At 32.1% G+C, this 21,617-nt stretch overlaps 1 protein-coding gene across 4 annotated transcripts in view; it reads left to right on the plus strand.

Moving 5' to 3' along the window:
- The window catches only part of LOC108907475 (unconventional myosin-IXa), a 65,511-nt gene that overhangs the window by 39,804 nt on the left and 4,090 nt on the right, over positions 1–21,617 (plus strand). For 2 of the 4 annotated variants that reach the window (XM_018711184.1, XM_018711193.2), the window contains exons 4-8: positions 3,372–3,776; positions 6,147–6,404; positions 11,054–11,894; positions 19,346–19,476; positions 19,566–19,697. In XM_018711184.1, coding sequence (XP_018566700.1) covers positions 3,372–3,776; positions 6,147–6,404; positions 11,054–11,894; positions 19,346–19,476; positions 19,566–19,697 — 1,767 coding nt within the window. Of the gene's footprint in view, positions 1–3,371; positions 3,777–4,738; positions 4,787–6,146; positions 6,405–11,053; positions 11,895–19,345; positions 19,477–19,565; positions 19,698–21,617 lie in introns of all 4 variants that reach the window. The other 2 variants (XM_018711201.1, XM_018711210.1) reach the window with 2 other exon arrangements.

Here is a 21,617-nt window from a genome sequence, read left to right on the forward strand (position 1 = left end):
AATTCGTTACAATAGCTTGTAAAAAATACAGTGGCGTAGGTTTTTTTTTATAAAAAAGGGGGTGACCCTGTCCAGTTGTACATTACTGGTTGAACCTCTAAAGCTCGTATTTTAGGGAATGCAAGGCCTACTGTCATACATTATCTGTACCAAATTTTATTGAGATCGGCTAATAGATTCCTGAGATATAAACAAAAAATAATTTTTTATTAACAACTTCAACACCCTGTATCTCTAAAACGAGGCCGTTCCAGACCTATGTTTATGAGGCAAGCACCCATTATTTTAAAAAGATCTATCTGCCCTCGAAGTTTCCTGCATAAAATTCGGACCACCCTGTATAATAAATAAATTTACGACATAGATCCTTACCTAATTATTAAAAAATATATAGTTCTTAAACAATTGGTTACTGCAAAATATTGTTTAGTCAGCAATATGTCAAGATAAATAATCTTCTCATCCGCATGTACATAATAAAACTCAACAATTCATCCGTTTTCATAGTAAAGACAAACATATACCTACGCATTAAGAATTAATTAAAAAACTAAGCATTGACTTTTATGTCGAATTAGATCATGAAAACTTGAAAAAATTAGCAGTAGACAATAGACATTTTATTGCCCTTTATGACGGGGAAGGATATGTAGAATGATAATATCAAAAAAGTAACGAGAGATTTGAACAGAATTTCAAACGTTCAAGTCAAAAATCTCGTGCGCCACGAGAGCAACGTTCACACGCAAGCGCGGGCCGGGCGCTCGTTCTCCCGCTTGCAGGCCGTTCATTAACGTTAATTTTTACTGTTGCTAGCTCGTTCATTTCGTGAACTATCAATGTAAAACTTTTTGGAAATGAAAGTTTAGCCCTTTCTTTAATTGTCTAAAATCCCGGTTCGATACGTCCATCTTGCGAACAAAGAGGCGTAGGTGATTTCTCTTTTTTTTTTAATTACCGTAAAAATAAGATTTATTTAATGCAAAAAGAGTGGATTCCCGACCGGCTTTTGCATGATCCTGGGACAATTTCACGGTCAATCGAAGTGGCTTTTGGCACACATGTTGGTTTTTATATTGATCGTCTTTCCCATCATCAACATCCATCGTTTTTTGCATTAATAATGCGCAATTTTCGGACACTGATTTTTCCGTGTTCAACCTTTATTTTACAGTTAACAAATTGGTAAAATATGACTTTAGGTACCTTAAATTGTAGGTAATTTAATTGCCTACCACATAAAATTACTAATTTTCCGATAGGTCGTCTAGATTTTCGTGACCAGTACAAAAAGTGAAAAAACATGCCACTTATTTGCAATTTGCCAAACTTAGCGTCACTTCTATCGAGTTACTTTTTTGATATTATCATTCTACTCACCCTTCCCCGTCCTAAAGTGCAATACTGGTCTACTAAAATTTCAAAATTTTTTTGACATTCATATTTATTTAACTTTTTTCTTCCCAATTCAAATAAAAAGCCAGAATTTAAGAGTTAGTTCCTGTATCATTTTTGAGATAGTTCTTTGCTTGAAATTTTATTTTAAGAATATTATTCCTAGGCGCAAGAATCTGAAACAAAAAAGCGCACTGAAAAGCTGTGTAAACATGTGTTGTCATGTCTTACGTAAGATATGTAACGGATGAAGAGAAAAAATCATACCCGGTGCGAAATATAGCACGAAGTAGCGGTGGATTCCGAGAAAATTGGCAACTAATTACACTCAGCTTATATAAAAACAAGATATTAATGTTTAATAATTGTTGTAATTATAAATGTTTCTGTAACAGCAGTACCAGAGCTATGGTTAAACTGATTGTTTAATTGACCGAAAGGATAGCATGCAGTCTAAAAACAACCTGAAGAATAAATTAAACAACAGCAAACTGTTTATAACTGTCTTTTATCGCAATAAAATTAGAAGAATCCGCTGCCAATGTTTCAACATTGAAATAAACAAACAAAAGACGGCGTCGATCAGCAGATACTCTTATAATATTTTACTTTTCAAACCATAGATGGCACTATATATTACAACAATACTTTGCGCCATCTATTGCTTGCCACGGGAAACGCAATATTATCTATTGTTTAGCACCTCGTTTGTCGTTTTAATTTTGTATTTCTCAGCTTTTTACATTAAAATCGTCTATGACTTTGGTTTTGTATTACTGGCTTGCGAGGGCTTTGACAGAAAACTCAGAAAAAATCTATTTGCATACAATAGTCAGTATATTTAAATCGTGTTAGGTATGATTTACATATGTACGAATATATCCATAATTTCATACAAACAAGTGGGGTTTAAAAATAAAAGTACAAATACGTTTATAATCTCTTACTCTTACATAATAATTTTTTAAATTTTACACCGACAAGCTTTATATACTGGATGCAAATAAGGAAAGTTATAGAAGTAAATATAGTTCCAATGATTTTTTATAAGAGCATTGTCAAAAAATTTATTCATCACTTCTACTTCTAAGAAAATGAAAGCAGTCAAACTGCAACATTTTGTTATGTGTTAACTTGCGAAATAGATTAAATATGTTGTCCCTGTCTGTTGTTATCTGATTTAGAAAAGGTAGAAGACAGTAGCGCTACTAATATGTAATAGTAATGATACATAATTCGTAATATCCTCTGTTAGCATTCCAGATTATTGCGGTGACCACTTAAATTCTTGTTAGGTTTTCAAATAAACATAAGCTGTATTAGTCATCATAATATCTGGTAATTTAGCTAATATATTTCAGTTATACAGAGGGAGGTACAAAAAACTGGTTCATATTTTAGAAAATGCACACAAAATGTTTAAAAAATTATATTTATATTTTTCCCAAATAGTGAACTTATATTTCAAGTGTATTTAGATCTGTAATACTGTAGGGTTATCGAAAATAACTAATTCTCTAAATGAAAAACAATATCTTACTAAAGAAACAAACAATAAAACTAAATTAACAAAAAATAAAACGGAAGATACCAAAGACATAAATGAAAAATTGTTTTGCAAATTCTTTATTAAAAATTCGTGCTTGACCTAACCAATCCTAACCTAACTTAACCACACCTAACTTAATCTAACCTAAGGGAACGTAATATCACGAGCAACTACAATGAAAATTTATTGATAACGAACAATCTTACTCAAGCACAAAAGAATAAAACCTCCGATGAGTAATGATCATTTCCAAAACTACAATTTTAATGTGACATTTACAAAACAACAACAAATAAACCATCATCACCTAAAAGTATTTATGAATGTTGAAAGTTTAAAGTAAAGTCAAAAAAAAGTTCATTAGAGGTCTGCTAACGATTGTCCTAAGGTGTGGTAGAACCTATTTTTGATTCCCGTGTTCTTACAGTTTTCCCGGGGCCACCAACGAAACCCTCCTCCAGAAGTTCAACAGCGTCCACAAGGACAACAAGTTCTACCAGAAACCCCAAAAGAAGGAAGCCGCCTTCATAGTGGTCCACTATGCCGGCAAGGTGAAGTACCAAGTGACGGACATGCGCGAGAAGAACCTCGACCTGATGCGCCAGGACATAGTAGGAGTGCTGAAGAACAGCTCGATGGCCTTCGTGAGAGAACTGGTAGGCGCCGACCCCGTTGCAGTGTTTCGCTGGGCCATCGTCAGGGCCTTCTTCAGGTCGTACTTCGCCTTCAGGGAAGCGGGGAGGAAACACAGGCAGGGGAGGGTGGACGGTAACAAGAACAACATCCAGCAGAGGTATTCGAGGAACCACATACCCAACGAGAATTTAATAAGGTAAGCTTAATGCTCAGTTATGCTTTAGATGTGTTTATTTTTTATTTAAAATAGGTAAAATATCTGTGGGGACTAAAAATTTAATTTCTTAGACAATTCCACTCCTGATTTGGGAAATCCCGCTTCTGATCAGTTTTAATCATGTATCTCAAACTATTTTCGGATTTAAAATGAAGTTTCTGTAACAAATAAATTAAATATGATATTGCCAAATCTTGTGTTTAAAAAATAATCAGAACATTAAATTTCTCAATGTACAGTAGCAGAAAAGGGGTAAAGTTAATAAATGAGATATGATACCTATCTAAGTAACTGCTATTATTATATTAAATCCATTATTAAAGTTTAAATTCCATTTTCTTTCACGTTTGAGAAATTTCAATTAATCTTACATAAAGATACTCGATTTTACTTCGTATAAGCCATTTGCCATATGTTCATTATTCCTTATTTGTTCTTGCTGTTCTAAATTGACGGACAAGCATTAATTGAAATGTAGAATTAGTCATAGCGTATGATTATGTGTTTTCATTTCGTCTTAACTCATTGAAATCTACCATAAATATCTATTTACAGGATGTTGTGAAATACAGTAAATGCGCGACTTTGGGAATCATCCAATAATGAAACATAAATCATTGATTTTAAGATAAAAAAAAATTGATACCACGCGCGGTATATTTCCTTCCAATAAATTATGCTTTGCATTATATGGGTTGGCTGTGAAACAAATGACTACACTTCAAAGGACTGTCAAATAGTTTTGTTTTAATGTTATTCACATGTTTCAGAGCCAACTGATTTATGCCGAGCAATTTGTATTGTATATTTCCACAGATATTTTATTATTTTTCCAATGTTGTGTAGTCCGCAGCGATTTCTAAAAACTGACTAACCAAACGTTATATTGAGTATAAGTAGTACGAAAGTGTATGTTGATACATTTATCTGTAATTCTGTAGCCATCTCGTGACGGTTTCTGCTGTGAACCTCGCGATTAACAGAATTGCGTAAGTCTCATCGGTTGACGTTTTGCCCCATAGTCTCATGCCCATCTGTGACCCCCCCCTCTTCTGGCAGATACGACAGCTGCCCTCCCAGGGTCGTTTCGGAAGTGCCAAAATTCATTTTTTTTAAATTTATATTGTCTATAGCTTTACTTCTGAAACGCCCCGTGTGTTGCTTGGTATGGAGATAGTGGGTAGTGAGCTATATTTAACGTACACTAGTTTTCTGTTATTAGATGTCAGTGTGCTTACGCATAGAGATAACTTTACGCTTGATATTAATAAATATCTGGCTGCCAGGAAAAACAAATCATTTTAATTTGATAGCAAAATTTCCTGAAAAAGTTTTCTTAAGTCGGTCTTTTATTAGTCTCCAATGTTTTCGATTTTTTAGCTCATTATCTACCATTCTGTATCTGATACTGTTAAATATACTGCTCTGCAAAAAAAATTGCTATTCGGGATCGTGGAAATAAAAGAAAGATCGTAGTTTAGCCCGAAAATATCGACAGCAGAATTTTTTTGTAGAGCAGTGACTTATTATATTTTCAACAAATGTTCTGTTAGAATCGTACTTTATTTGCTGTCCCTTACTCCATCATATCTCATCGTTTATGAGCATGGAATTTTTGTGCTGTTCCTTTGCATGTTGTAAACTTTGATCTTTTTAAAAACTAACAGCATAACATGATCGAATATATAAAATCAGGGGAAATTGTGAATCCGTTTACTTTATAATTACTATATGGAGCGGTTTTTAGTCGTGTTCTAATAATAAATGGGACGCTTTAGATTGTTTGAGGCAAATAGTGCCTTTGAAATAATGTCCTAGATGACTTGGTTTTCGGGATATGGAATGTTAAAGTTTTTGAGAAATATCACATTTAATGTGGATTAATGAGACTTAGGTAGTTGGTGGCGTAACTAATGTGAATTGAAAAAATTACGTTGTGAATTGAAAACTTGTCTTTAATACAAAATCCCACTTCTGATTTGAAAAATCCCCCTTCTGATTTGAAAATACCCCTTCTCATTTTGGGTCTCAAGCTATTTTTAATTGTATATACATAATTTCTTCATCCATTGTTTAGAAATACTGGGCGATGCCATTATAAATTAATGCTAATAGTCACAATTTATTTATATTTGTACAAAATCTTTAACATCCTATTGTCGAAGATTAAGCCATTTAAGACAGATTTTAAGGAACCTTTTACCTCAAACTGATCTAAATAATCACCCCCTTCATTATTAGAACGTACTTAAGGATCGTACCTTCACAAAGGGATGATTTTGTTTGTAAGCGTTAACTTCGGGTGTTTTTTTTTTCCTTTCCGTTATTACTTTTTAATTTGTGACGCAGCAAGCAACGAAACGCCGCGTTTAACAGAACGGGCAGAAACAACGACAACGAACCACCTAGCAATAACAGCAATCACAACAGGCTGTCGTGGCCTCAGTTCTACCAACGGAACCGGACAGGCGGCGGCAGTAGCAAAAACATCGAAGAGGACCGCAGGAGGAAGGACTCGACGGGCGGCAGTCCGGGCAATCCGGCCGCCCTCGAGAGGTTGGCCCCCGACGAGGCCAGGGCCATACAGAGGGCGAATCAGATCGTAATGTATGTTGGCTTGACTTTTTTGGCGGGTCGGGATTCTGTAGTTTCGGGGTGTGGTGGAGGTCTAGTTCTGAGCTGGTCTTTGAAAATCGGGCTGCGAATAATTTAGGAAACGGAACGAATGTCAAATTGAAAAAATTTTTTCTGGAGTTGTAGATTTTGCCTTGCTTGATGATTTGAATAACTTTGTTTGGTAGTTTTTCTAATTTTTGTGTTTTAAATTTTACTGTAGATTTGTTTAACTTCAACTAACAGAGATTCGATTCGAAATACAGGGTGTAAGAAGTTTGACTGCCTTTACTTCAGCATGCGATAGAGTAATCATAAATGAACAAAAAAGTTGCATATTACAGGGGCGTAAGATTAACAGTTTTCAAAATACAGCGAGTATTAATATTGGGGAGTTTCATCACAACCTGGCAACAGCGCTTAACCTTCTGATGCACCCACATGTCCACGCGGTAAACTTGTCCTACGGAAAAAATGTAAACAGCTATTATTGTGAAACATTTAGTAAATTTCAAGGCAATTATTGTTTTCCAGTTTTTAAATAAATAAAATAAAATGTATCGATTTTGTAGTACAAAGATAGTGTTGTGCGTAAATTTTAGCTCAAATTTTAGTAATTATAAATCTCTTAAAACAGTAACTTTTAATGAAATTACGTATTTGAAAAATATGTAATTAAAGTACCCCAAGATTCACGTCGTATTAAAAATAATTTCGATACTTTGGTACTTACCAAAATGCAAAATTCAGTAATTTTTAAACGCAAGTACAAAACAAACATTTGCTCAAAATGTCCACCACCATTTTCTATGCATCCACAACACCTTCGAATCCAATTTTCGTGCACTCGTTGGAAAACACTTCAAGAAAAGGAAATAGTGGTACGCAAAAAACACTCCGACACGGTTGAATCCAGATACCAACTGAATTGTGTATTGGTGGTTGCTGGACACTTTAGTACCTCGTGTTAATAAACCGCCGCGCCCTTGTCACATTGCTTGATATAAATTTTTTTGAATTTTAAATTTATTACAACGCTAATTATTTTTTGGAATTAAGCATAAAGTTCAAAAAAGTGATAAACATATGTTATGGTATTCTATGCACGCGGTTATGTTATTATTATCATTATTCCTTAATTAATCGTACTTTTGTATATCAAGTTGGAGATTTTGATAATTTTTTCCTCGCAACCATGTTATAAAGGTTTTTTTGTTTATTTTAATGTATTCTATCGTCTGTTAAAAGTTAAGGCAGTCAAACTTCTAACGCCCTATATACAGCAGTTCGAAAATAAATTTACATGAAGGGTGTTCCAAATTCTGATAATTTATTATACAGGGTAGGTTAATTTGGACTCGTTTGGGAAGGATCATCTCGTGTTTGTGAAGAGATACACAAAATGTGGTTAATATGTCTCGTACTTGATTTTTGAGAAAAATTGGAACATGACTACACTCAATATTTTGATTCTTTTAAGAGATACAGAGTGTTCGTCTTTTTTCCTCATTTTTTTGTGAGGTTCAATAACTTTATCATGTGTAGACATTTTTTATTCTTATTTAGGTGTTTAAATTTTTTCAATAATTTTTTATGCAAAATTCTGTAAATACGCGATATTTATAACTTTATTTTCAAATTTTTCAGTAATAACTCAAATATGTTTTATACAGGGTGTCCCAGAATATATGGGCAATCTCTCGGATTTATACAGAGGACGTTAAAATAACATGACAAGTTCTTATAAAAATTTTTCCCTAGAGGGCTCCCTTACCCCTAAAGGACGCCCATGCAAATAGATTTTTTTTTTAATTCTTCGCGTAATTTAATTATTTTTTAATACGATGGACAACAAATAAGACTCCTTAAAAATTGACCCATGAAAACAATTTAGTTTATTTGGTTTACCAGGGATGGACTGGCTGTAGCACAATAATGTCAATTTTTTTAAAACCCTTTACGATAAAGGCACAAAAATAATATTTTTACATATCTTGAACTTTAAACTAAAAAAAGGCACTCTTGGTTGATATCGATAAAATGAACTGATTTCGAGAAAAAACTGTTTTTGTCTAATATGATTTTTATTCATAATTTCAACATGAGCTCTTTTTAATGTTATGCGTTCCCCAGCTCTGGGAATTGAAGATTGTTGGATTCTCTGTTGTCCATCGTATTAAAAAATAATTAAATTATACAAAGTATTTTAAACAGGGGAACATTTTTATAGGAAATTGTCATGTTATTATAACGTCCCCTGTATAAATCCGAGAGATTGCCCACATAATCTGGGACACCCTGTATGGGCATAACATATATTTTCAATTTTTAAAACGTGTAAACTTTTTTAAAATATGTAATTTACTTAACAGGGATTTCTTTACTGAATCCAAGAAAGTAGAGGAAATTAGGAAAAAAGTTGTAATTTGAGCTTTTCAACAAAGTTATCAAATATTTCATGAGAACGAAAAAATTACAAGCAGTTATAAGTGAAATAAATGAAAAATAATATTAATTTGTAGTATTTATTTCAAGAATTGTATAAATAATACAATTATTACTTGCAATGGTTTATATTAGACACCCAGTATAAAAATTAATATTTTTTTTTACATGATTTTATATAACTGTTTGATGATACAAATCTCATGTAAATACATCCATAGCATGCTTGATTGTAACAAAGAATAATTGAATTACAAAAACATGAGTTTTGGTGTCGACACTTAATTTTTTATTCTACTTAAGAGTCGTATATGATATTTGAAAAAAAATTGTACACAGATTTAGAAAATTGTAAATATATAGGGCCTCGTTTAAAAATATTTAAATTCGAGTTATAATCTGCATATATACAAGGTGTCAAGCAATATGGTGGACAGTCTCCCAGATTTAGATGGAACTCGCGGAAATATGTTACAATATATTTTTTTTTATTTAAGTTCACACTGTTAAGTTGTCAGCTCAAGAAATTGTGAATTGAAATTTGATTTTGGGTTGGAACTTATTTGTCTCTCATTAAATGTGAATAATTTTTAGATAGAAGGTGTGTTATTTGAAGCTATTTGAAGTAGACCTGGGAGATCTTTGCCTTCGGAAAAACTAATTCTTCTAATTTTCATTACCGGTTTAAGTGAAAAAGGCGTAGTTTGAGATAAACGTGTTTAAAGATAAAGATTCCATACCTTGTCCGAATAAATGCATAATATCAATATTACCTATTTTTTTTTGCTGCATAAATTAATGTATTTATTAATAAGATTTGTCGAAAATAGTATGACATGTTTATCGTTAAACATGTTTATTTTGAAAATAATTCATAGTATGGATATCAAACGAGTACACATTTTTCATTTATAAAATTTATTGTAATATCCATGAAAAAAATTAAATTAGTAGGTTTATACAGGGTGATTCATTAATAATGGGACAGAGCTTAAGGGTATGTTGCTGACCTCAAAATCGAGCGATTAAGCCAAATATGCCTTATCCATGTTGCTGAATCATTATGACGTGGCATTAATGAAAAAAATCACAAACGAAGAAGAACTAAACTGTCTAGTATTTATAAATTGCTTAGAATTGACATAAATAATACATGACATTTCATTGACAGCGGCCACTTCATTTAAGTCGTCTTATTTAAAGGCGTACGTTCAAACAAATAATTTTGTAAAGAAATAGTAAATCGTTCTTATTTCGAAAACGGTTAAGCTTATGGACTTTTAACAGGTATACCTCTTTTATTTAGAATTGAACGTAGTTTAATGATTTCTTATTGAAAATTCAGATTTTTGAAGGACAAAAAAGTTTGACATATGTTTACTCCGACGGAACACTACAACAAGCGCATCCTAGATGTGATTGCAAAATAGTTACCATTTCCGTAATTACCATCTCAGAAAACATAGATGTACAAACTTTCAAGACAATCCGTTCAAAGATGCTGAAGATATTTAAAAAAATCGAAAATATTTTTTCAACTTTAACACCCTGTAGATCGAAAAGAAGCAACATTCGGATAAGGCATATTTGGCTTAATCGCTCTATTTTGAGGTCAGCAACATGCCCATAAGCTCTGTCCCATTATTAATGAATCACCCTGTATATTTTTATGGGACATAGCTTTTACTCAAAAACTATCCACATTTAATGAAAAACAAAAAAATTGTAATAAAAAATTTATTTTCAACTTCAAAAGCCAATAACTCTACAGGGTGAGCCCGAATAAAAATATATATTTATATAAACTTGTGACGTCTATTTCCTGGACACCCTGTATATATAGATTTTAGGTTATATTAAAAAATGTTACTCAAAATTGAAGTACGACATTTAAACCTGTGCAAATAATTTTGGAACACCCTTTTCGGTTTAAAATTGCAGTACGTACATTTCGACAGTTTGGAATAGACTACAAAATCTAACTAACAGCAACAACCTCTTCTAAAAAGGGACCCTTCATTTCTAAGACACATCGTCGACTAACAGAAGATTACTTACAATAATTGCACTGATAATGCTATCTATAACCCCATTTATGCAACTGCATGCCCCTATTTGCATGTCCCTATCGAATTCATCCACACCAGATAAACTAAAATCAGAACCGGCTGTTAACGTAATTTTCTCTGCCCCTGTAGGAAGAACAAGTCCTTCAGGCCCCGTGAGAGGGGCAAGAAGGGCCTGAAGAACCTCCAGTCGGTCAAAACGCTGGCCGGACGCACCGGAATCACTGCTCAAGCGCAGGGCCAGCTCGGCAAGGCCCGCAAACAGCCCATGACGGTAATTGCTCAATTCCAACAGTCGTTGCACTCCCTGATGGACACCCTGAACCAAGCCAACCCGTTCTTCATCCGCTGCATCAAATCCAACAGCAATAAAATCCCCAATACCTTCAACGAAGAGACGGTACAGAGACAGCTGCGGTACACGGGGATGTTGGAAACCGTCAGGATACGGCAGGCTGGCTTCAACGTCCGTTTAACTTACGACGAGTTCATCCAGCTGTACCGGATCCTCCTCCCGAAGGCGTTGTTGAGTAGTCAGAACGACGTGAGGGACTTCTTGTCCACGTTAAACTTGAACCGGGACAACTACCAACTGGGCGCGACGAAGGTCTTCATGCGCGAGTCCGAGAAATATAAACTCGACTGCAAGCTCCACCAGCAGATCATCTCGAGCATAGTGACGTTGCAACGATGGTTCCGAGCCTGTCTGGAGCGTAGGCGTTTCCTGAAGATCAGGTGGGCGGTGGTCACCATCCAGTCGTACTGTCGGATGTACCTGGTGCAGAGGTACGTGAAGAGGCTGCAGGCGGCGATGAAGATCCAGAAGTGCTGGAAGGGGTACAAGTGCAGGAGTTGGTTGCGGAAGATGAAGGCCGGCCTGGTTATGTTCCAGGCGCATTGTCGAGGGTTCAAGGTCAGGCAGATGGTGGCGGAGCTTAAGGCGACAGGGGTCGTACCTGCGAAGAAACCTCAGGTGAGTGTTTTTCACGTCGATGATATTTTTTATTTATATTGTATGCATCGGTTACATTTTAAAACAATACTGATTTAAAAAAAAAATTACTTTGTACTGTGTTGACGATATGGGTGTCTATTTTTTTGTAATTCTTTCATTTATACAGAAATAAGCTAGATATGATGTGAAAATAGTAAATAATTAGAAAATATAATTTATAATGAAAGGGGTTGATAGTGGCACCAATATGATTCCTTGAGGTATACCAACTTCACTGTTTGTGTGAAAAATATATAATTCTTGCAATATAATTAATATTTTTTAAATTTCTATCATTATTTAAATTCATCAGATATACAGGATGTCTGGAAATTATAAACATGAGTATACTCTTAAAAAATAACGGCACAATTTGTTTTATTTTATCGAAAACTCAATTTTAACGAAATTTACATAACTTTTTTCAGATCAGTATTTTTTTTTCAAAGTTATTTTGCTTATTTTGAGAGTAAACATTATTTAAAACGAAAATCATCAGGTTTCTAAAATTCTTAAAGATTTAAAACATGTTCTCTTTCGAAGAAATAGTCTGTAAAATTTTTAATTTGTTTCGTATGAGCACAATTTTATTTACAGTAATAAGTGTATGTACCAAATTTAAATCATTTATGCTGGAAAAAAATAAGAATGGCTCTGGAACTATTCCTTGAGGAATACCAACTACACTGTTGTAAAATGACATTTTTCTCAGACAAACTTTGGTATTACTTTAAAAATATGTCTCAAATAAAAGCGGAAATATTTTTCAAATTTTCTTGATTTCATTTCATGGGATATTATACATAGGGTGGCCCAAAAAGAACCAATATTTTTTTTTCGTGTCCTGTGAAAATATGTTATTTATCATGTTTTAAGAGCCCCCTCAAAAAAAAATTTTTAGAGGTCGCTCAAGATTTTTAAAAATTTCCAAAATTGTCAAAAATTGAATTTTAAAAAATTTTTTTTTCGTTATTTTATCATTTTCTAGGTTGAAAAAAAATCTCGATTCTGAAAATTTCAAATTGATATTTTAATTTCTAAAGGTACTCATAATTAATTTAACTTTAAAAGTAGTGTACCTAAAATGTTTTCAAGCGACCTCTAAAAATAAATATCAACGAACTAATAATTTTTTTATTGAACTTGAACAAAAAAATAGAAATAAATCACGAGACACTTAAAAAATTTCTCGAGGCAACATTTGCTTCCACTCTGTATCAAATATTTATAATTTTTTAATTTCTTAAAATTTAAGTGTCTCGTGATTTATTTCTATTCTTTTGTTCATCAAATTCAATAAAAAAAAAATTATTAGTTCGTTGATACATATTTATTTTTAGAGGTTTCTCGAAAACATAGGTACACTACTTTGAAAGTTAAAATAATTATGTAGTAATAGTGACCTTTAGAAATTAAAATATCGATGTGAAATTTTTAGAATTGAGAATTTTTTCAACATAGAAAATGATAAAATAACGAGAGAAAAAAATTTTTTTAAAATTCTTTAGACGATTTTGGAAATTTTTAAAAATCTTGAGCAGCCTCTAAAAAATTGTTTTTGTTTTGAGCTGATTATTTAGGGGGCTCTTAAAAATTGATAAACTAACATATTTTCACAAGAGACACGAAAAAAATATAGGTTTTTTTTTTTTGGGAGACCCTAATAGTCATATACAGGGTGTCCCCCTAACTTCGGTGAGGTTCGATATTAGGGAAAGTATAGGCCCTAGAGCTTCAGGAAAAAACTTTGTTTAATAAATGGACCAAGAGAAATCGCTGAAAATAGTTTTTAAGTTTGTAGCTTGGCCGCTAGAGGGCGCAATCTACACCTAAACAGAGTTGAATTTTTCTCAGAAATGTTTCCTATTCAGGTATATTAAATGGTACAAATATGGATAGCCGAATTCATTGCGCATAACATTTGTTATTGACATTTTGGTCTATCTCACGACAGAAAGGGTGGGGGAAGCCCCTAATGTCTGATCAGAAAGATGCATTTTTTTAGGATTAGCTCATCAAAAGCCCATGTTTCATGCTTTATCTTGTGGTGAATGCGTAATGTCATTTACCTCAATTTGGAAACCTGTAGATGGCGTTTTTTCAAAAGAATGCCGTTTTATGGCTTTTTCTCAAAAATTTTAAGTATAAATTAAAATATAGTTTTCTTTACATAAATGAATATAGCACAAGTTTGAAATTTCTAACGAAAATGTTGTTTAAATGGTATAGTCTATTTCGTTATTTATTGGCGCTATTTATCCAAGTTTAGTTTGTTTCACGTTTTCTTAAAAAAGTGAAATAACAGGATAAAACTTTTTATAGCTTAGTTTGAAGCGCATAAAAATAGCTACAGTTTGACGCCAAAAGGGGTTCGATATCTTTTTTATTTTCAAGTTTTTTCGCAAATTAGTGAACAAAAAATAAATAATGATAATGAATTGAGAAACACGACGCTAACGAAAAGTCATTTAATTTTTCAAAATAAAGTTTCAAATCAAAGTTGTTCAAAATTAAATTTTCTACAAAATACCTCCTATGAAAAACTTCGATTTTCTCAATAGTTTTCCTGTATATTATTTAAATTAAGTACAGATTATGTGAAAACAGATTTTTTAGATAATATTAAAAAGCACATACTTAATTCGTAATGTACACCCTCGAAAACCTATAAAATGATACGTTTGGTGAAAACTATATAAGATTTTCCGCAATTTTCTTTTCTCTAATCCACTTTTGTTATTTAAAAATGAATTGACCATTATTTTGGTTCCAAAACATTTTCACATAAAATCTGTACTTCCTTTAAAAAATATACAGGAACACAATTGGAAAAATCGAAATTTTTCATAGGAACAATTTTATAGGAAATTTAATTTTGAACAACTTTTATCTGAAACTTTTTTGAAAAAATGCATCTTCATTGAGATATTGGCCCTTTTTGGCGAAAAAACGCGAATATGTGTAAATATTTTAAGGTGTTTTGAAAGTAATTTTAGGGGGGGTACTTCCAATACATTCGATTTGAGCCCCCCCTCCCTGAGAAAATATTCAAATCTCAAAATGGCCGAAAAAATGAGCTTTTATTTTTTTTTATTAAATTTTTAGTTCGTATTTGCTTAGCTTTTCCTATTGTGTAAAAAGCATGTCAAAAATGATGATCGTCTTTGGTAACTGTTACACTAATTATTTGTACCTAATCGGCAAGGAAAAATTATTTATTTTTTTGCCGGTAAACCATTAAGTATACGAAAAAGTGGAAAGAGTAAAAAAGTTTCTAAATGAAATGTAGTATTAAAAGCTATTTTTGTTGTTGGAATTGGCTAATGTAGAAAAAAGTTGTGAGAGAAATAAAACCAAGGGGTGCTAATTTCTTTCATTCAAAGACAAACCAGAAAAAAAGACTGCCAAAAAATACCATTCAACTGTACCAAAATTTATATTTCTAAGTTTAACCGTTTTCGTGAAAAAAAATAAAAGCCAATGTTTTTGGCTATTTTAATTTTAAGATTTAAATATTTTCTCAGTTAATTCTTTCCGAGGAAAAAAGGCATTGTTGTTTTTTTTTTCAATAATAAGTGTACCAAATTTGGGAAAAAATACCTCATTGAGAAAAAAGTTATAGCAAAATGGTAATAAAAAAGAATTTGTACAATTTTTTTTATGAGTATTTATCTCCCTCAAATTTTTTTTAATTTATATTTTCCGAACACCCTGTATATTTCAGCAACATTCAAGGAAATAAATTTTCGAAAGCTCTGTCAAAATTTTATAATTATTTCATTTATTCAGAGATAAAAGTTAGATCTAATCTGGAAATAATTAATCATTTATTCTGGAAAAAGATAAGAGTGGCTCCGATATGATTCCTTGGGGAATATCTACTTTACTGAGAAATATTGCTACTCAAGTCACCACAAAGTCATTTAATTGTTTTTTTTTATTTTTTCCCTCAGAAAGGATTAATTCTTATGAAATATGTAACTTTGGCAATACAAAAACAAATACTTTAAGCAAATATATTTCTGCTTAAAATAAGTCAAAAACAAACTTTTTTAAAGACTTGTTTTTATATTTCATACCTACACTCCAATCCCATAACTTGTCCTCAGGAATAAAAACAAGCAGTAATGTTAATTGCATTTTAATAACCACTTTTATTGCACTAGAGCTAATGCAAATAAGAATTTAACTGCTACCTTACCATCAAGTCAATAAAACCTTATCTAAATACATTTTGGCTGGCATGGGTCCTATTTGATTTTCGGTGCTGGTGCAGTGATTGCAAATTTATTTTGTCTGGTGCAAGTTATTGATTGTATTGTATGTGATCGGATTCACACAGTCTGCCGTAGATTGACTCGTTGTTTACGCAACAATTAAAAATGTTTACCTCAGATAAACTAGGGGGTAGAGTTAAAGCCTACTGTAGTGGCTTTGATTAGTGCAAAGTGTGCCGGGAATCGTTGAAGTGAAATAATCAAAGGCTGTCAGTTTTTATTTTGATTTCTTTTAAAGAAAGTTTTGCGAGACATTTACGGGTGTTGTAACGTTCATACATCAATATGACTATAAAAATTCATTTCGATTCTTTCTATAAGTTTCCTAAACTGAGGGTAAGTTTTTTGGTAATATTTCTATTCGCGAATGATTTTTTAAAGCATAGCAACGATGAAATGCTCGTGTTGGTTTTAAGTGAGTTGAGTGAATTTAATAAATAGATTTATGTGGCGACAGTTCTTAATTATTAAAGATAAGCGGCGAAAGGAAGTGTCTAAATTTAAACCAAGGAAGACCGCACTTAACGCGTTTGAATATTGTTGATAAAAAGCCCACATGAGGTTGAAATAATTCTCTGGAATTCTTCTACATCAAATTTTAAAAGGGATGGAATAGAGTTCTCGATGTTTTTTATGTGTTTACGGGTTACTCACTTATCGTTTATAAATTTTAATCTCGAAATCCTGAGATTAGGTCCCAATTCCAAAATTTAACTAAAAAACTAGCATGTTCTCCTTTCCTCAAAAAAAAACCCATTAAGGTGCATCGTTAGAATTGAATTTTTTTTTTTCACCGTTTACGAAATATTGTTCTAAACATTGGAAAAAAAATTCTTACCAGATTTCCTCTCTTAATTTTAATTTTAAGTACTCGCTATTTGATTTTAAAATGTTCCTATTCATTTAACACGTAAACCTATGGTTTATTTTTAAATTATCTATATCTCATCTGCATTTCACGTTATTTTATTGTCCGTGGGCGATAATTATAGGAGAATCTTTGTTCTTCGAATGTGCCTATGGTAGGATCTATGTGACTTGAACAATTTTAATTTCATATAAAAATGTCATTTATGTTTTTGCTGTAAGTCTATTCAATTTATGAGAAAAATGCAAAAATCAATAAAAATTAACTTCAAGTTATTTTAGCAGTGAAACCATTCAAGTCACAGAGATCCACATTCAAAGACAAAGATTCCCCTGTAATTATCGCCTACGGACAATAAAATAATGTAAAATGCAGATGAGATATAGAGATATAGATATTTTTAAAAAAAGCCAGAAATTTACGGGTCAAATAAATAGGAAAATTTTTAACTGAAATAGGGAGTATATAAAATTAAAAATAAGAGCTGAAATTTGGTGCGAGCTTTTTTTCCAATGTTTAGAACAATATTTCGTCAATGGAGCGAAGAAAAAAAAATTCGCGCACCCTAGTGACCCATATCGTCAATGTGCGGAAAATGCCATATAAAAAACAAAAAACAGCACTTCCAAAATGTCAATAAAAATAAATTTCAATTGTTTCTGAAAGATAATTGGTCAATTCCAACTATGAAATGGCTGGAGACCCAATAATAATGACAGTAAAACATTCAGTTTCACAATTTTTATCATGAAAACGAGAAAATTAATTTTATATCGATCTTGGGAAAATTCCACTGAAAATTTTTTTCTGTGTGAAGTGTACAAAGTTTGCAATTTTTTATTTATTTGTAATCAGCGACCTCGAAAATATATGATGGGGTAATTCAAATGTGAACCGGACTCATCTTCTTTTCAATTTCTCCAAATTTTTCCATTTAGTTTTCTTGGAGAAAAAATGTTTCTATATTCAATTTTTCTGTAAATTGTAGACCTCTAAATGTGCCCATTCTTAAGTTATAGAAGGTCAAAGGGCAAGACCACTGTATAATTTTCAGAAAATCATTTTTTTTAATTGATTTTAAAGATGTTTGGAACTTTCAAGAATAAGGGAAAAAAATTTGTTGCCTGTACAAAATTGTTTTCTTTAAAATTCCAAGCTCTCTCTCAAGCCCGTCGAACTGCTCCAAAACAACTACCTGCGGCACATAGATATCTTCTAGAAATGTACAGCCTAATAACTTACCTTTTCATTTTTAACTTCTCTAATAAAACAGACTCCATTAAGAGTTTCTATGCAATTAGAAGCATTTTCAAATGAAAGTACGTTAGCATAGTGAATATCTCAAAATCTTAAAGGTGTTTTTCTCAGAACACGATTTTTTAAAATGGCATGTAGCATAATTCCAATAATTTTCATTCTATTCACTCCAAATTTTGTCCATATCTTTACAATAACATTTCGAAGAAAAGTACGTAATACATAATTTGATTTTAACATTATTGACAAATGATTGCCCCTTTTTTTGTCAAAATTAAACTTTTTACTTCAAATGCTCGCTAGTCACGGAAAAATTAATGTTTTCAAAATTTCGTACATTTTCTTTCGCCATACTCATGTAGATTAATAGAAAAATTTGAGTTTTTTTCTATATTCAAATTTACGTCAGTTACATACCGCAGAGCGCCTCAAATTCGAGGTGCCCCGGCGAAATAGTTCCAGCGTCGATAATTTGTACTATTTATGAATTATTATCCTCTTACTTTTCTTTTCATTAAAAAAAAAAAGATAACGTCTTATTTTAGACTAGAACTTCTTAATGAAAAATATTTGAGCTTCATTTGTTTTTTTTACTTATGTTAATAGCTTGCATATTTATAAATCGGGACACCTTGTATATTTATACAATTATTAGCAAAACGGGTGTATATTTTAATAAGATGTCAATTACAAATATTTACATATTTTTGGTAAAATAATGTTTAATAAACAGTTTGTACTGTTTTGTCGAACGTTTTATTGCATTTTTCTGTAGCGTTTATTAACACTTAATCATTTTAATGCAAAACCGGCCATAAAACCCTTATCAGATAAGATTTTAGATAAAATGTTTTAGTTTTATGGACAGTTAATTCCTTCCATCGATTCTAGGAAGAACTCCTTTGAATAAAAATAAGTATTTCTCAAAACCGAGTTTTCAGAAAACACATGAGAAATTGTTTGTACTTATAAATTCCTTATAATTATTTGGTATGTGCATAATTTCTAATGACAATTTTTTTTTTTAGATTGTAAGTGCAGTTCCACCTCATCTTCAAGTGAAGCACGTCAGTTCCGACGAAGCGTTCGTTAGCAAAGAGTCCAGCCAGGAAGAGCTTCAGTCCGACCAACCCGACAGGAGACTATTAGATTCCGACGAGTAAGTCTCGATTAAAAACAACATTAAAGATTAATTTTCTAATATTATTAGTTATTGTGTTTGTAATATTTAACCATTAATTTTCATAGGAGCAGCGGCGTTCCCGAGGATGATATCGATACGACCTCTCACAGCAGGCTGAGATCAACGGTGTCTCTACCGAGCGTTTCAGCTACTCACTCGGCCGCCTATTATCCCTACTTGAACAACACCATCAGCAAGTAAGTAACATTTTATACATGTGTCAGTTTTGTATCATTTTAATCATATTTAATTTTTTTCTTTTTTCTTTATTTTGAGGCGTAGTTACCCTGTCATAAATTCCTGTTAATATTTTAATTCAAATTTGATTTTAAACCGATTATTTAGTCTGCAAGGCCCTTTATTTATAATTATTAAAAGCTTTCAAGTGTGCGCATTCCCTTAGACTAGCCGAGAGTTCTTCAACCAGGCCGATAAGTTAATTCTAAACAGATACATGGTAAATTTTTTTTGTTTCTTTGTTTTCTATTAAGAAGCAGGGTATCCCTCTAATTTTGTCTTCTGGGGTGCATGATTTGAATTAAATTTTTGTATACCGAATGTAATTTTGAATATGTTTGATATTTATATGGGACTATCGTTGACTTTTAGAAGCACAAGTTTGTTTCCGTCATGAAATTTAAAATTTATTGTCATATCACATCAGGTGGATTGATATTATGTAGTTCACCTAAACCTAGGTCATTGTCAGAGGTCATTGACTATAACATACAATAAAACGTGGAAAAAATGTTAATAAACGTAAAAAAAAAATTAGTTTTATTCCCATAATTTAGAGAATTAAGTTAGTTTATACAAGTTTACTTTGTTGTGTACATTTAGCAAATAAAATTTTTATTGCATCATATTGACCGATCCTCAAGTTAAAAGAAAATTTAAAGGAAAATTTTTTATTTGAAAATGAACGTAGTTTTAAAAACGTCTTAATAAAAAAAACAAAACGATAACAAATTGTTTTGTATTGTACGCCCTGGCAGAAATCTGGATCAAAAGAGAAAAAGATTAATTTTCTTTAATTTAAATATCTAGAGGGCACTGGAGATGTCTGAAGACGTTGAAAATTAACCAATTACTCGCCTCTGGTTATAACTGAAAAATAAAGTTTGCTAAAAGGCTTAAAATTATGAAAACTTATAAACAGACAATTATTTGCCAATTATAATTGGCCGATTTCTCCATCTTCAGACATTTCCAGTGCCAACTAGAACTTGAATTTGAAAACTTGTATACAAATAAAGTTGTACATTTTAATCTGATAAAATTTGGGTGTTGTGGTTTTAAGTAAAGACGATTAAACCCAGGCTGTAATATTTGTTAGTCATTTCCTGAAAAATCACTCGCATTAAATATCACAACATTCACTGGCTCATCAAAATTGATTCAACAACATCTAGACGGCTACTATATACAAAAAGTAATTCCAATCGAGTCCCAGGAAAAATTTCAGCTAATTTCAAGGATATTCTGAATGAAAAAGGGAGCTCTATTGGTAATTAAAAAAAATATATGATTTAAAATGTATTTTATCATCATTTTAAGTTGCCACAATTGAATATTTGAAAATAACAAATTATCGTATTTTTTTTAAGTTTGAAATTTAATAACATTCTTTGTTTTTACGTGTTAATATTTTACCATACAAATGTCAATTATTTAAATTTACTGCAAAAACTTTGACTAACTCTCCGGCCTGTACCAAAGACCGCCTATCGCAAGACGCTAATGCGCACGCTCGATTTTCGCGCATTTAATCATACAAACGTTATTAATTTAAAATTTATAACACTTTACTGAAAATTAACAACATATATTTGTATTTAATGGTAGAACGGATGTATTTAATGAGAAATATTATTAAAATTGTCATTTAAAGAGTTGTTATTAACAATTGAAAATTGTATCTCGCCGACATTCAGTCGGCTAGTATAAGTACTAATACAGAATCCGTAACGTTAGTTATTTGGAGGTGTGTGTCAGTGATGGCACAGCTGAACATTGATCGCTCGGTTTCTCTAGCAGATCTGCTCAGTAAGTGCAGTCACGTGGTCGATCCAGCAACCAATGGACTCCGCCGATGCCTTGCCGCACGGCCGGATGAT

Source organism: Anoplophora glabripennis, unplaced genomic scaffold, assembly GCF_000390285.2.
Source record: "Anoplophora glabripennis isolate ALB-LARVAE unplaced genomic scaffold, Agla_2.0 scaffold20, whole genome shotgun sequence".
Taxonomy (NCBI): domain Eukaryota; kingdom Metazoa; phylum Arthropoda; class Insecta; order Coleoptera; family Cerambycidae; genus Anoplophora; species Anoplophora glabripennis.